General features: G+C 38.9%; 1 protein-coding gene across 12 annotated transcripts in view; it reads left to right on the forward strand.

Moving 5' to 3' along the window:
* The window catches only part of LOC108436881 (zinc finger protein 521), a 198,844-nt gene extending 197,346 nt beyond the window's left edge, over positions 1–1,498 (forward strand). For all 12 annotated transcript variants that reach the window (XM_037547194.1, XM_037547188.1, XM_037547198.1 and 9 more), the window contains one exon: positions 129–1,498. In XM_037547194.1, the coding sequence (XP_037403091.1) occupies positions 129–158 (30 nt within the window). In that variant the 3' untranslated portion in view covers positions 159–1,498. The remainder of the gene's footprint in view (positions 1–128) is intronic.
* Positions 1,499–14,089: the final 12,591 nt, after the last annotated feature.

Consider the following 14,089-nt stretch of genomic DNA (forward strand, 5'->3'; position numbering starts at 1 on the left):
TTGGATTACACCAACTTATTAACATTTGGGGTGTTTGTAGCTAACCAGGGTCAAATCTGTATATTGAGAACAGTTAGAGCAACATTTGAATAGTTGAATGACACTGAATGTTTCTTCTGTTGTTTTAGAACCACACTCTGAGCCAGCACAGCAGCTAAGAAACCCTGAGTCTCCATGAAGAAGAAGAAGAAGAGTCGCATCAAGAGGCCTCTGGACCTGACGATTCAACCAATCATTGTGCTTTTTTGTCAATTTTTGCACTGAACTTTTCATTTCAGTTACAAAAGTTTAAAAATGAAAAAAAAAGTTACAGAGCGAGAGCAGAAGGCCAATGAGAGAAAAGATCTTTGTCAATTGATGTTTAATATCCAACCAACCTATTTGTAAATACTGTTCTTTCTGTGTTACTGTTCGTCGGCTCTTATGCGTTCTTGCGGTTGCCATTGTACATACTGTTTGTTGAGGAGAAAAAAAAAGTATTCCGATTTGTCTAAACCGTTATAAACGGACGAGTCAACAGCCAGAGACCTTCAGCCTCAGAAGGACATTTTTTAAAGGCGAGGGCAGCCGACATGAGTCCGGACGCGTGTGATGCATCCTCACGGCCCGTGGGATGGACTGCTTGATCACCAGCATGGCCTGCGCGTCCGTACGTCCGTAAACTGCTTTTACGGAAAGCTACACACCTCAGTTGAAGGAGGTGGAGCCATCGTGGATCATGAAGCTAAGCTTACAGAGACTAAACAGTAAAAGGACAAAAGCGATACTTGATATATGCAAAAAAATAAAAAATACAGTTTCTCATGTAAAAGGAAAGTATTAAAACAAGCTCAACTCTTCGTGTTGGCAAGTGACCCATTCCCCTTAAAGCTGTATGAGAAAATGCTCGACTGAAGCGACTTGTACATTTCTGTTATTAATGTTTACCCCTCGCAGGAGTCTGGATATGACTGGAACCTTCCTTTCTTTGCCTCTTTGTTCAGAGCGATGCGCGATGGGGGGATTAATTCATTCCCTGTTTCGGCTTCGTTCTGGCTGCTATCATCATTTCACGGCCCTCTCGTGAGGTTCTGCCCCCCCCCTCCCAAAAAAAAAGAAAAGAAAAACTGTACCTGCCCCCTGGTTCACAAGCGAGCCAACCCGAGTCATTTCTGTTGCTATGCTATTGCTCTATAGATGCTGTGAGACATGCTAATATGTACAGTATACTCATGGATCTCTGGTATGTACCAGTTTTGCATTCATTGAATCCTGAAATGCACTTTTGTAACACGCCATACTTTCATGGATGTTCATGTTCGAAAAGGCGTTCGACAAGTGACTACCGACTCAGCCACAAGACTTTGGGGAATCAAAACTTTTACCAAGGGTGACAACTTCTGGTGTTAATGGGGGAGAAAAATGTTATATACAAATATTAACCGGGGTCTGAATTTGCTAGACCTCTTTTTTTTGTGTTCTCATGTGATGAAAACATTAAAATTGTATGATGATATGGGTCTGGAGTGTTGAATTTGTGTGTGTGTGAAATGTTAGACATGGTATACATTTTTGAGTAGTTAATACATTTTCTTAAAGAATTTTTGTAGGATTTATTATTAAAAAGAAAAATTGACTTGTTAGTCCCCATTAGGTATTATTCATATCCAGCTGTTAGACATATTCCAGATTAAATTGTTAGTGCTGGATCATGTGACAGTACCACAATTCTGTTCAATCCTGTTCAATCCAGTTTATTTATAATAATTCCTAGTTATAAGTCAGGCTCAAATTCTAGTTCTTAAGCTGTAGTTCTGGGTGAAACTGCAGTACAATAGATAAAGCGGTGGCAAACTACCAGGCTTGGACAGTGTAATCGAATATTGTCGATGTTTGACAAGCAACCTGATGATGATGATGTTTGATAAGAAGAACTAGAGAGCACTACATTACTTTTTTTGGCTGGGTAAACAGTATTAAATTATATATACACAATGTTTATGTTTCAGAAAACTTTGCAGCCTTTTTATTCTGCTAAAGTGCGCTGATGGTTTAGATAAATTATAAGTTATAAAAAATATAGCACTACAAGGTGTTTCCAAAAGCATCTATAGCTGAATTCCAAAGTAAATCTGCTATAATGATGGAACACAGCTTGTTTTTTGATGAAGAACACAGGCATGGCTTTGGAAATCACTCTCTTGAGTACAGTCTGACGTTTCTCCAGTGAAGGGCACTATTACCATGCAAGACACCATAAACCTACACCAGAAGAAGCTCATGAATGCACGTTTGCTGTACCATCTGTTAAAACGCCATGTGAAGTAGTTTTCAATCTTGGCGTTATGAAATATGTGCTTTTTATTTATGTTTATGTTTTAAAAACAAGCATATAAACTAAAAATAGAACACAAAGTAGGTCTAAGCTGCAGCACCTGTATTATTTGGGGTGAGGGGGGATATTATCAGTAAAGTGGCCTACAAAGCACACATTTAAAACACACAGACATACTTTCTATAGTCCAGTAATCTACAGGAAAGTGTCAGTACATGACTCAGTCTCAGAGCAACCTCGCTGGATAAGTCCCATAGAAATAATTGCCTCAGGTGCACAGGTTGCCCCCCTACTAACAGTATGGCACCTTATGTAATGAACGCATGTACCTGCACCTTAGGTAGAGAACAATTTAAAAGCAGTATGTAAGAAAAGTGAGGGCTTGTGTAAAGCACCATTGAAACATCAGTACTGTGCAAAAGTCAAACACCACCTTTCATTTAATTCTTGGTCAAAATAGCCATTAAGTGCAAGTTATTTATTTTTCAATATCAGGGAAAAAAACAGAAAAATCGAAGTGTTTTGGTCCAAAATGTATTGCAGACCTCTTTTAAGATTTGTGTATGATATATTGTTGAGTGTGGGCTTTACACATGCAAGAAATATCAATGCTATGTTATGATTCATACCACCTATTTTCTATTATACGCCAGCTGTTATTCTTTCAAATACTTTATTTGGATGGCCTACTGTAGATGCTTACTTACATCTAAATAGATACAGTCACAATAAGTTCCTTTCAGCAAGAAAACATTAATTGTGCCTTAACTCAGAAGTGTTTTATCTGTAGAGGATATGTGACTTGATACCTGATATTGAAAAATGACGTCTGTTTTGACTGCATTAAATGAAAGGTGGTCTTTGACTTTTGCAGCCAGCACAGCCTGTTAAGTACAAGTTATTCATTTTTCAGTTTCAGGAAAAAACAAAAAACACATAAGGGGGTTTCAGTGCAAAATGCATTACAATGCATTACCACTTTTATTTATTATTTTTTTTAATGATATATCGTCAGGTGTGGGCTTTATATAACACTGTTGTCTCCAAAATGGTCATTTTAAAGGAGAAGTGAAAAACCTACTTTACTTTTAATGTAAATCAATGGAAGCAGACGTTTTTGTAAGTAATTCTGGGATATTTATTTCGTTTCTATTCATCCTGAAATTTTGACACAATGCAAAGGACAACAGATAGTTTCAAATTATGTAAAAAAACTGAAAACGACAAAAATGGAGGTACGACAGCAGCAACATACAATAAATATTAATGCTATGCTATGATTAATATGACCTATTTTCTATTATACGTCAGCTGTTAATAGTCTCAAAAACTTATATCCACTGTTTTTTTTTGTCTGTTTTTTTGTTTTTGCAGTATTTACTGTGTGCACCCCTCAATTGTTTCAGGCGTTTTCAGGAACTTTCAGTTTATCAAAGAAATCTGCAGGAATTTTCTTTCACACATCCAAAGTTCAGTCTTAGAAATTGGTTGAATTTTTTTCCTTACACTCCAAATAATCCCAGACACATTAAATGATGTTGAGGTCTAGGCTTTTAATATACTGTAGTTATCAACAGAGCATTCGAGAGAAGGTGAGCGGGGCTTGATGTCAAAAAACCCTTAAGAGATAAAAGCCAAATTATACCACTGGGTAAAAGTAATCCAGATTACTATGGTATTTACTGATCTGAGATGGACATGAAAGAAGGAAGCAGAACTACTGTGGAAAAATATTCCCTATATGCTGAAAACTACTCCAGTGAATGAAACCAGGAGATTCATAATTATATTTCCAGTGAATGGAGGAAGAACCTCTTCACACAGGCCTAAACGGTGCATATGTAGCCTGCTACACTATCTTTAACTGCTGGTTACTGCACTTCTCTGTGCCCTGCTTCATAAACATGCAGATACCTGACTGCTGAGCCCAGTGGTCAGTCACTGGGGCATAGAGTTGGCCCTCTGGGCTTCAGTACTAATGACCACCTAGGCTATGGACGTGACCTTGCGCAGCCATGACTTAAACGACTAGAAATAGCAGTTTTTTTCTTTACTCATAAAACAAATTCAACGAAAATGCACAACTCAAAAGTTTAAAGATTCAAAGCCCACAAACCCTCTATCATTGTGTCTTATTGACCGAGAAAAACAGCAGCTGGCTACATTTTTAAAGCAATGTACTACATTATGAATTATAATTCAATTGCAAACCAGCTCAGCCTTATCCAAAGCACACACAGGCTGCTGCTGAACCTTTTCAAACTGCTGCATTGCCCGCTCTGGCCGTGCTTCTCAGTGTGTTCAGAGACAAATAAGCCTCCAAATCAGACTGGCAGCCTCGCCTATGTTGGTAACTCCTGATATATTGATCTATTGGTAGCGATGCTGCAGGGATAGCTTGCCACTAATCATCAACCAAATGCAGATAAGCAGAGAACATCTCTGAAATAAAGAGGCACTGGGTTCCTCGCAGTTTCCTGTGCACATCTGTGATGCAGACAATCTGTTTGAAGTTAGCCAGGCGCCCGAGCACACATCAGAAACGTTACAGTCCATCTCTCCCAGTTTAACCATTAAAGTGAATGCGCGTTTGGCAGCGCCGAGGCGGCTCGGTTTTTAGCAGCGAACGTTGCCAGGCACTTTTAATAAGCTTCAAGGGTATTCAGACCCATCCAGCTTCCCCGTGTTTGCCAACGGCGTACTGGCCCACTCCATCCATTCCATTAAACCGGGTGGTGGCCTCCTGCTCGTGTTTGTGATTTAATTAAATGCGCTTGCGGAGGCGATGGCAGGACCACTGCATTGTCTGTCACCGGCCAGCACTGCCAGCACACAGGAGGCAGGGCAGGGCCCAGGCTCGCTGCTTACCCAAAAAGGGGGGATTGGTGGGGGGCATTTTCTGGCACACGCCATCACAATGGGGCGCTTCAGCCACATAGCAGCACCTAAGCAGATCTACCCACCAAAAGCTGCATGCACAGCTTGCTGTTATGCATAGTGATTGCCTACCAGTGTGAAAACTGGAATATATTGTAATATGTTGACTATATATTCCAGTATATGAGTACATTATAGTGGAAAATACATTGCCATTGCTACAGTCATTGGCTGTTTTATCAGAAACAGGTGCATTTTGTAGGTTTACTGTTACAGACTGTAGCCCATCTGGTGCAGCACAGTTTATCAGCCCCCTACCCATCACATCAATGGAAAGAGACCAGCATAGGACCATCGCTGACCACATATTATTTGGGTGGTGGATAATTCTCACAGCAGTGACACCGAGATGTTTTATTGTGGGTTTTTCAGACTACCCAAAATATCCAGCTTACTCTGTGGTCAGAAACTGACCATTGATGAAGGACAAAAGAATGAACACATTGAGCACAGAAAAAGATAAGCTACAAATTAGGGGTGTCTAATTAAAGGAATAGTTAGAGACTGAGAAATCAATAGCCACCCAAATCTTATTTGTAAATAGACACAAAAACTTGAATTTTCGAGTATTATGTTCATTGTTATATCTCAAAGTGCCATACTGTGCTCTAAAATACATCCATATGCAGTGTTAATGAAGACCTTGATGTGGTTTGAGATGGTTCAGAGAAGTTTTGAGTATGCCTAGTGCTGTAATACTCAAGGCTAGTTTGGTAGTACTGTTGTGGAGCCTAGTCTTAGTCTCAAGACCATAAATTGAGTCTCTGTCTTTTCTCAAGATCATTATTCTTGTCTATAGATCACTTCAATTGTCATTTTGACTAGATGCTATCTCAGTCTCAACATCATGTTGACTCGGTCTTATCTCAGTCTCAACATCATTCTGACTTGGTCTTATCTCAGTCTCAACATCATTTTGACTTGGTCTTATCTCAGTCTCAACATCATGTTGACTCTGTCTTATCTCAGTCTCAACATCATGTTGACTCAGTCTTATCTCAGTCTCAACATCATTCTGACTTGGTCTTATCTCAGTCTCAACATCATTTTGACTCAGCCTTATCTCAGTCTCAACATCATGTTGACTCGGTCTTATCTCAGTCTCAACATCATGTTGACTCAGTCTTATCTCAGTCTCAACATCATTCTGACTCGGTCTTATCTCAGTCTCAACATCATGTTGACTCAGTCTTATCTCAGTCTCAACATCATTCTGACTTGGTCTTATCTCAGTCTCAACATCATGTTGACTCAGTCTTATCTCAGTCTCAACATCATGTTGACTCTGTCTTATCTCAGTCTCAACATCATGTTGACTCAGTCTTATCTCAGTCTCAACATCATTTTGACTTGGTCTTATCTCAGTCTCAACATCATTTTGACTTGGTCTTATCTCAGTCTCAACATCATGTTGACTCTGTCTTATCTCAGTCTCAACATCATGTTGACTCAGTCTTATCTCAGTCTCAACATCATTCTGACTTGGTCTTATCTCAGTCTCAACATCATGTTGACTCAGTCTTATCTCAGTCTCAACATCATTCTGACTTGGTCTTATCTCAGTCTCAACATCATGTTGACTTGGTCTTATCTCAGTCTCAACATCATTTTGACTCGGTCTTATCTCAGTCTCAACATCATTTTGACTCTGTCTTATCTCAGTCTCAACATCATTTTGACTCTGTCTTATCTCAGTCTCAACATCATTTTGACTCGGTCTTATCTCAGTCTCAATATCTTTCTGACTTGGTCTTATCTCAGTCTCAACATCATTTTGACTCTGTCTTATCTCAGTCTCAACATCATTTTGACTCGGTCTTATCTCAGTCTCAATATCTTTCTGACTTGGTCTTATCTCAGTCTCAACATCATTTTGACTCGGTCTTATCTCAGTCTCAATATCTTTCTGACTTGGTCTTATCTCAGTCTTAACTTCATTTTGACTTGGTCTTATCTCAGTCTTGACATGATTTTGATGGTCTTTTCTCAGTCTCCAGGTGTTAATTATGAATACATTTTAGAGAAGAATGGACAGAAAATAACCTCATCATCACTTGCTCCCAAAAGTTACAATGCAAAGTTGTACTGATATTATTAAAAAACATTTCTTAAGCTATATATTATTTAAAATGATATTTTCCGAAATGTAAAATGCAGCAATAGATATATAATATTTATAATATATAGGGAATGATTATGAATGTGTAATAAACTACTTTTTTCTTCTTCTTTTTATATTCTGAAAAAAAATGACTCCACTACTACAAATCAGACTCGATGTGTCCAAGTTTTGGACTTGCCACAGTTATAACTTCAACACCAGTATCTACAGAAACGATTCTTTGACTCATTGACTACATCTGAGTTAAGTGGAAAATTTTTACAAGAAATCACCAGCAAATATATCTCTGGTGCACACATGTTGTTCAGTTACAACGTCCCACAAACTTGGCTGAACTTCACTGAAAGCCTTTACGTCTGTAATGGTGAGAGAGCAAAGCAAAGATTCTGAAGATGAATAAGCATCCATAAAGAATGAATACATTTATTGATTTATTCATCTATGCAGTTCACTCGCTTTTGGTTGTAAAGCCACAGCAGACTCAATAAAACATTTGACAGAAACATGATAATTAATACAAAATATACCTTTAATTGCACCAAGGTGGATACTATGATGTCAGCCATCGTCATTATAGGATAGTTTATTGTCTTAGGATCAATGAATATCAGTTGCAGGCTATTGTCTCCCTGCAGCTTTTTTTAGCCCAGGATTTTAATGAACTGAAACACTGTCTGATTAAATTCTTCAGAAATATGTTTTCTATTATTAAATAAAGCCCCAAAAATGGACGAATAACAAAGTTTCGTACTGATTTTATAATCTGAGGACTATCAGACATAAATTGTACATTTGGCCCAGAACAGTGGACACATATTTATCTGAGTGTATTTTTGTGAAGTTCACTTAACCACAAACACTGCTGCAGTGCTAGCATGAGGTGTTCATCAAGTGTCTACAGTAGCAACGGGTAAGAAAACACATGCTTTGCTATTCGCGCTATATGTGACGTGACGTGACGTGACGTGACGTGACGTGACGTGACGTGACGTGATGTGACATGACGTGATGTGACGTGATGTGACATGACGTGATGTTTTAAATGCCTTGCTAATGTTAAAGCTGGCAAATATACTGTTTCTGAACAAATGTCAGCTAATCATACTGAGGGTGATGGCAGGAATGTGGCACTAATGTTTTAATCTTTTTAGAGAGTGGAAGTAGCTAACTCGCTAAGTAAATAACGCTTTTTGTTTCGCTTGCTAATGACAAAGTGATTTGTCAAAATTACAGAAAATGATCTGTAATGAAGATAAGCTAACTAGATGAGTGACCACTTGGACACTTGGCTACTTGGCTATTGGGGGGGTGGGGGAGGCAATTACACTGGTGCCCAAGGCCCATGGGTGCCCATCATATAGATACTGACACATTTATACACCCAAGACTCTGTTCTTAACACAGAACACAGACCTCAACATCACTGGCTGTGTTTGGGATTACGTGGATTGTGAGAAGCAGAAAATGCAACCAACTTCTAAGACTGAACTTTGCAGATTTCTTTGAAAAACTGACACCAGGTCACCTGAAACGAATGAAAGGTGAAAGGTGGACACAGTACACACTGAAATAACGATATAATCGTATTCAGTTGTTGAGGCTTCTGTGTAAATGACCTGTTAAACGTCTCTTTTCTGCTGAGGCAGAGAAATGGGAAAGAAAATTGAGTGGAAAATACATGAAAGTGCCGTCTCTGACTTTTGCACAGTACTGCACCATTTATCTTCCATCAACATAACAGACGGCGCCGATGTGTTTATCCTCTTATTTATAATGCATCTTCATTTTCAACTGGATCCTTTGCTTGCATCATGATATGTTCATTATGTATATCTCTAAAATCGTAAATAGGCAGCCTACTCTTAACATCTAGGTCAATGATAGAGACTCGTGGGTAGAGTGGTGCATTTTAAGAGCATTAACTAGTTTGAGACATTCATTGACAAGCAAACAAGCAAAGTAGAAAGTTTTTTTGGTAACACTTTACAGGAACTACATGTTCGTGAAGCATTATTAATGAGCAGTTGTAACACTCCGTTACAATTACATAATCATTTTGAAACATTCAGTTAATACATTCATACGAGTGAAGAACATTTAACATGAAATCAAAAAGCACATAGTGATGCCTGGGGTATATCTCATGATATACTAATGGATACAATAAAATTGGTAAGCCTAATTAAGAGAAATCTGAATTATATTTATTCTTGTTCAAAGTGTTTATGGTCATAAAGCGTTTATGACTGATATGAAATCTAGGAGAATTACAGTAACCACTTGTACATGAGGTATTTCTGTAGCGTTCATGAACTTCATGGAGATCTTACTGTATAAACACATTATTACACATTCAGGACGACCACCTTATGAAATATTAGTGAATATTTCATGACACTCATGCATACTCATGTATAGACATGTTTTTATTCCATTCGTAAATGTGTGTATTTCTAATTTAATGTTACTGTACTGTTTATAAATTTGTCATTATTGCTGCATGTGCATGTGGTTCCTCTGAAGCACTGTGTATATTCACTGAAGGTTTCTGAATTTGGGATTTGGCCATTAATTTCCCATAAGATCTAATGCTATTCTAGCTTGTTACAATGCAAAACTGTACTAAGATAGTAATATTAACTAGAAGGGGAAAGTTCGTGAACGAACTTTAAGTTGGCTTGAAAAAGCCTGTTAAGTAAGTTAAAACGCTAAATTGGTTGAAACCGGTTGATAGTTGTTTAAATGTTCAACTGGTTGAAACCGGTTGACGGTTGTTGAAATGTTCAACTGGTTGAAACCGGTTGACAGTTGTTGAAATGTTAAAATGGTTGAAACCGGTTGACGGTTGTTGAAATGTTAAAATGGTTGAAACCGGTTGACAGTTGTTGAAATGTTAAAATGGTTGAAACCGGTTGACGGTTGTTGAAATGTTAAATTGGTTGAAACCGGTTGACGGTTGTTGAAATGTTAAAATGGTTGAAACCGGTTGACAGTTTTTGAAATGTTAAATTGGTTGAAACCGGTTGGTAGTTGTTGAAATGTTTAAATGGTTGAAAACTGTTGATAGTTGTTGACATGTTGCGAAAAAGTTGTAAAGCAGAAGCTGTAGTATCCGTGATTGATGGTAATTTGTTGCCATGTGCTAATGTGTCAATTTTAGAGCTACTTTAAACTAAGTTCCACTTTACATTTGGTGCTACCTTAAAGAGAGTTCAACCCTAAATTCTGTGCCACCTTAAATTCAGTGCTAGTTTATTTGCAGTTCGACCTTAAGTTCTGTGCCTCCTTAAAAAGGTTCCACCTTAAATTCTGTGCCACCTTAAATTTAGTGCAATGTTAGGGTTAGGGTTCCACTGTAAGGTCTGTGCCATCTTAATTTCATTGCTATGTTGATTAAAGTTCCGCCTTAAATTCTATGCCTCCTTTAATTTTGTGCCTTGCTAACTGAAGTTCCACCTTAAATTTAGTGCTAGGTTATTTGCAGTTCAACCTTAAGTTCTGTGCCTCCTTAAAAAGGTTCCACCTTAAACAGTGTGCCACCTTAAATTTAGTGCAATGTCATTTCATGTTCCACTGTAAGCTCTGTGCCATGTTAATTTCATTGCTATGTTGATTAAAGTTCCATCTTAAATTCTGTGCCTCCTTTAATTTTGTGCCTTGTTAACTGAAGTTCCACCTTAAATTTAGTGCTAGGTTAATTGCAGTTCCACCTTAAAGTCTGTGTCACCTTAAAAGAAGTTCCACCTTAAGTTGTGTGCCACCTTAATTTTGTTTCTATGTTAATTAACGTTCCACCTTAAACACTGTGCCATATTTAGTGCTATGTTAATAGCAGTTCCACCTTAATTTTTTTGCTATATTAATTGAGGTCTCACCTTAAAGTTAGTGACAAGTTAATAGCCGTTCCACCTTTAACATAGCGCTACCTTAACTGAAGTTCCACTTTAAATTTAGTGCTAGGTTATTTGCAGTTCCACCTTAAAGTCTGTTCCACTTTAAATTTAGTGCAATGTAATTTCAAGTTCCACTGTAAGCTCTGTGCCATGTTAATTTCATTGCTATGTTGATTAAAGTTCCGCCTTAAATTCTGTGCCTCCTTTAATTTTGTGCCATGTTAACTGAAGTTCCACCTTAAATTTAGTGCTAGGTTAATTGCAGTTCCACCTTAAAGTCTGTGTCACCTTAAAAGAAGTTCCACCTTAAGTTGTGTGCCACCTTAATTTTGTTTCTATGTTAATTAACGTTCCACCTTAAACACTGTGCCATATTTAGTGCTATGTTAATAGCAGTTCCACCTTAATTTTTTTGCTATATTAATTGTGGTCTCACCTTAAAGTTAGTGACAAGTTAATAGCCGTTCCACCTTTAACATAGCGCTACCTTAACTGAAGTTCCACCTTAAATTTATTGTTATGCTATTGTTAGGTCCACCTTAAATTGAAGTTCCACCTTAAAATTCTGTGCTGTCTTGGTGCAATTCCACCTTAAACGCAGTTAACCCTTAGCAGAGCTGCTGAGAATAAGGCTGTGAGCTGGTGAGACATTGAGCTCCGTGCGTGGTTTGGACCTGTTGTGTGAGACAACGATGCATTGTGACATCATGTCTGGCAGTCTGCCAACAGCCTCCCCATTCATTCCCTATGGGGAAAAAATTCCACTTTGAACGTTAATATTCCGGAAACCGTACGTCGGATCGCTTAGAAAAGCACAAGCAACCTAATCGGGTATAGGCCCTACGATCCTGTAAAATTTCGTGGCTCTAGCTCGAAAACTGTGGGACGAGAAACTGTTTAAATTTTGAGTGTAGAATAATAATAATAATAATAATAATAATAATAAGAAGATTACGAAGAACAGTAAGTTGGCTTTTTCAAGCCAACTTAATTAATAATGTTTTAGGCTATGTATTATTTCAAATTAAAAATATAACATATAGCTGTTTAATTATATGTATCCTGTGCAATTTATTATGATACATGCATAATAAACTACAAAGGAATTTCTTTTTTTTTCCACTTTTCCATTCTGGTCTCGGTCTGGTCTCGGTCTGACCACCCCTGGTCTTGGTCTTGAATTGACTCGACTAGAAAGGCTTGGTTATGACTGGAAAACTAGTCTACAGAAAAGATTTGGGTGACTATTGACTTCTAGTGTTGGTTTGCTTCCTTAGCCTTGAAGCTCCAGCAATAAACTAAAGAAAATAGTTTCTATCTTGTAACTTCTCCTAGTACAGTTCTAATTGTATGGTTGCAGTGTTTCAATTCTTAATTTCCAATTAATTGTTCTTTGATGGAGAATTAACATTGATATTCACAGCATTTACAGTCAGACTACTTCGATTTTCTACTTGGAAAAATGTAGATTAAGTGACCCTTATTAGTCCCAAAACGGGGAAATTTCACCTCCGCATTTAACCCATCCATGAAGTGAAACACCACATACACACTAGTGAGCACACACACACACACACTAGGGGGCAGTGAGCACACTTGCCCGGAGCGGTGGGCAGCCCAATCGGGGGTTAGGTGTCTTGCTCAAGGACACCTCAGTCATGTGCTGTCGGCTCTGAGGATCAAACCGGCGACCTTCCGGTCATTAGCTCATGACTGCCCCCAAGCTAGTGTAAATAGGGTCCTAAAGACACTCTCAAGCTAAGACTGCCAAAAACATACGCACACAATTCACAGCGATTACAACAGGGCTTTTTATCAGCGCGTGATTAGTGTTCATGTAAATGCTCATCAAAGAGATGAGTCTTCAGTCTGCATTTGAAGACAGATAAGGATTCGGCCTTACAAAGCGATGTCATGAGAAAACAGCTTGAGCTTTGAACCGATCTACCGCTTCACATCTCGGTTCCGATCGTGAGTGGAGGTTTTGCAGGAGGGGGAATCCAACTCTCGTTTCAGATCGTTTCAGATCTGTGCAATAACTCAAATGGCAGAGCCTACGGGCACAAGCCCAGCTTCCCAGTGTCTCCCCTTTGGTTCAGTTCAAACCCGTGATTCTGGCCCTCATCACCACGAGCGCACATCAAAAGCCGGGCCTCAACGCCGCGCGACCACAGAGAAGTTCTGCCGAGGTTTAAGTGCTGCGGAACTTCCTCGGCAGAAAAGCAACACAAAAATAAATCTCAGGTGATAATTGGAGGAGAAAAAAAAGCACAGAACTGTGAATATCGCCTTCAGGTCTTGGAGGAGTTTCAGAGAAACTTGGCACTGGTGAGCACATCCGCCCCCACGCATTACTACAAATACACCAGATAACAAGTACACTCTGTTTCAGATGCAATGAGCAGCAAACGCACTGTACACAGCCAAAGTTTGAATGCCTCTGGATCAGGTTTTTTTCCCTTCTTCTTCTCTCCTTCCTTCTCCTTTTCTCCGAGGCCAACCACATATCACCTTTAAGCCCCCTGGTGATGCCTGGATGGCTAATTATCTTTCCTCTGGTGAACTGTGATGGCTGGGGGGTGAGTCAGCTCTGCGCTCTCTCTCTCTCACCATCGCACAAAACCAGAAGACTGAGCTCTAGAAACAGGTCTATTTCTCCACGTCTCCACACTCAATCTAACAGGAAGTGATGGAATGTGATTCCTTCTTGTCAGGGTCAAAGCTGCTGTAAGTCCCATCAGTGCTGACAGATGAGGGCAGGGTGAAGAGAGTGAGAAAGAGAGAGCGAGAGCGAGGCAAAGGGCTGGAGAAGTATTGAAATGT

Source organism: Pygocentrus nattereri, chromosome 2 (assembly GCF_015220715.1).
Source record: "Pygocentrus nattereri isolate fPygNat1 chromosome 2, fPygNat1.pri, whole genome shotgun sequence".
NCBI classification, from domain to species: Eukaryota; Metazoa; Chordata; class Actinopteri; order Characiformes; family Serrasalmidae; genus Pygocentrus; species Pygocentrus nattereri.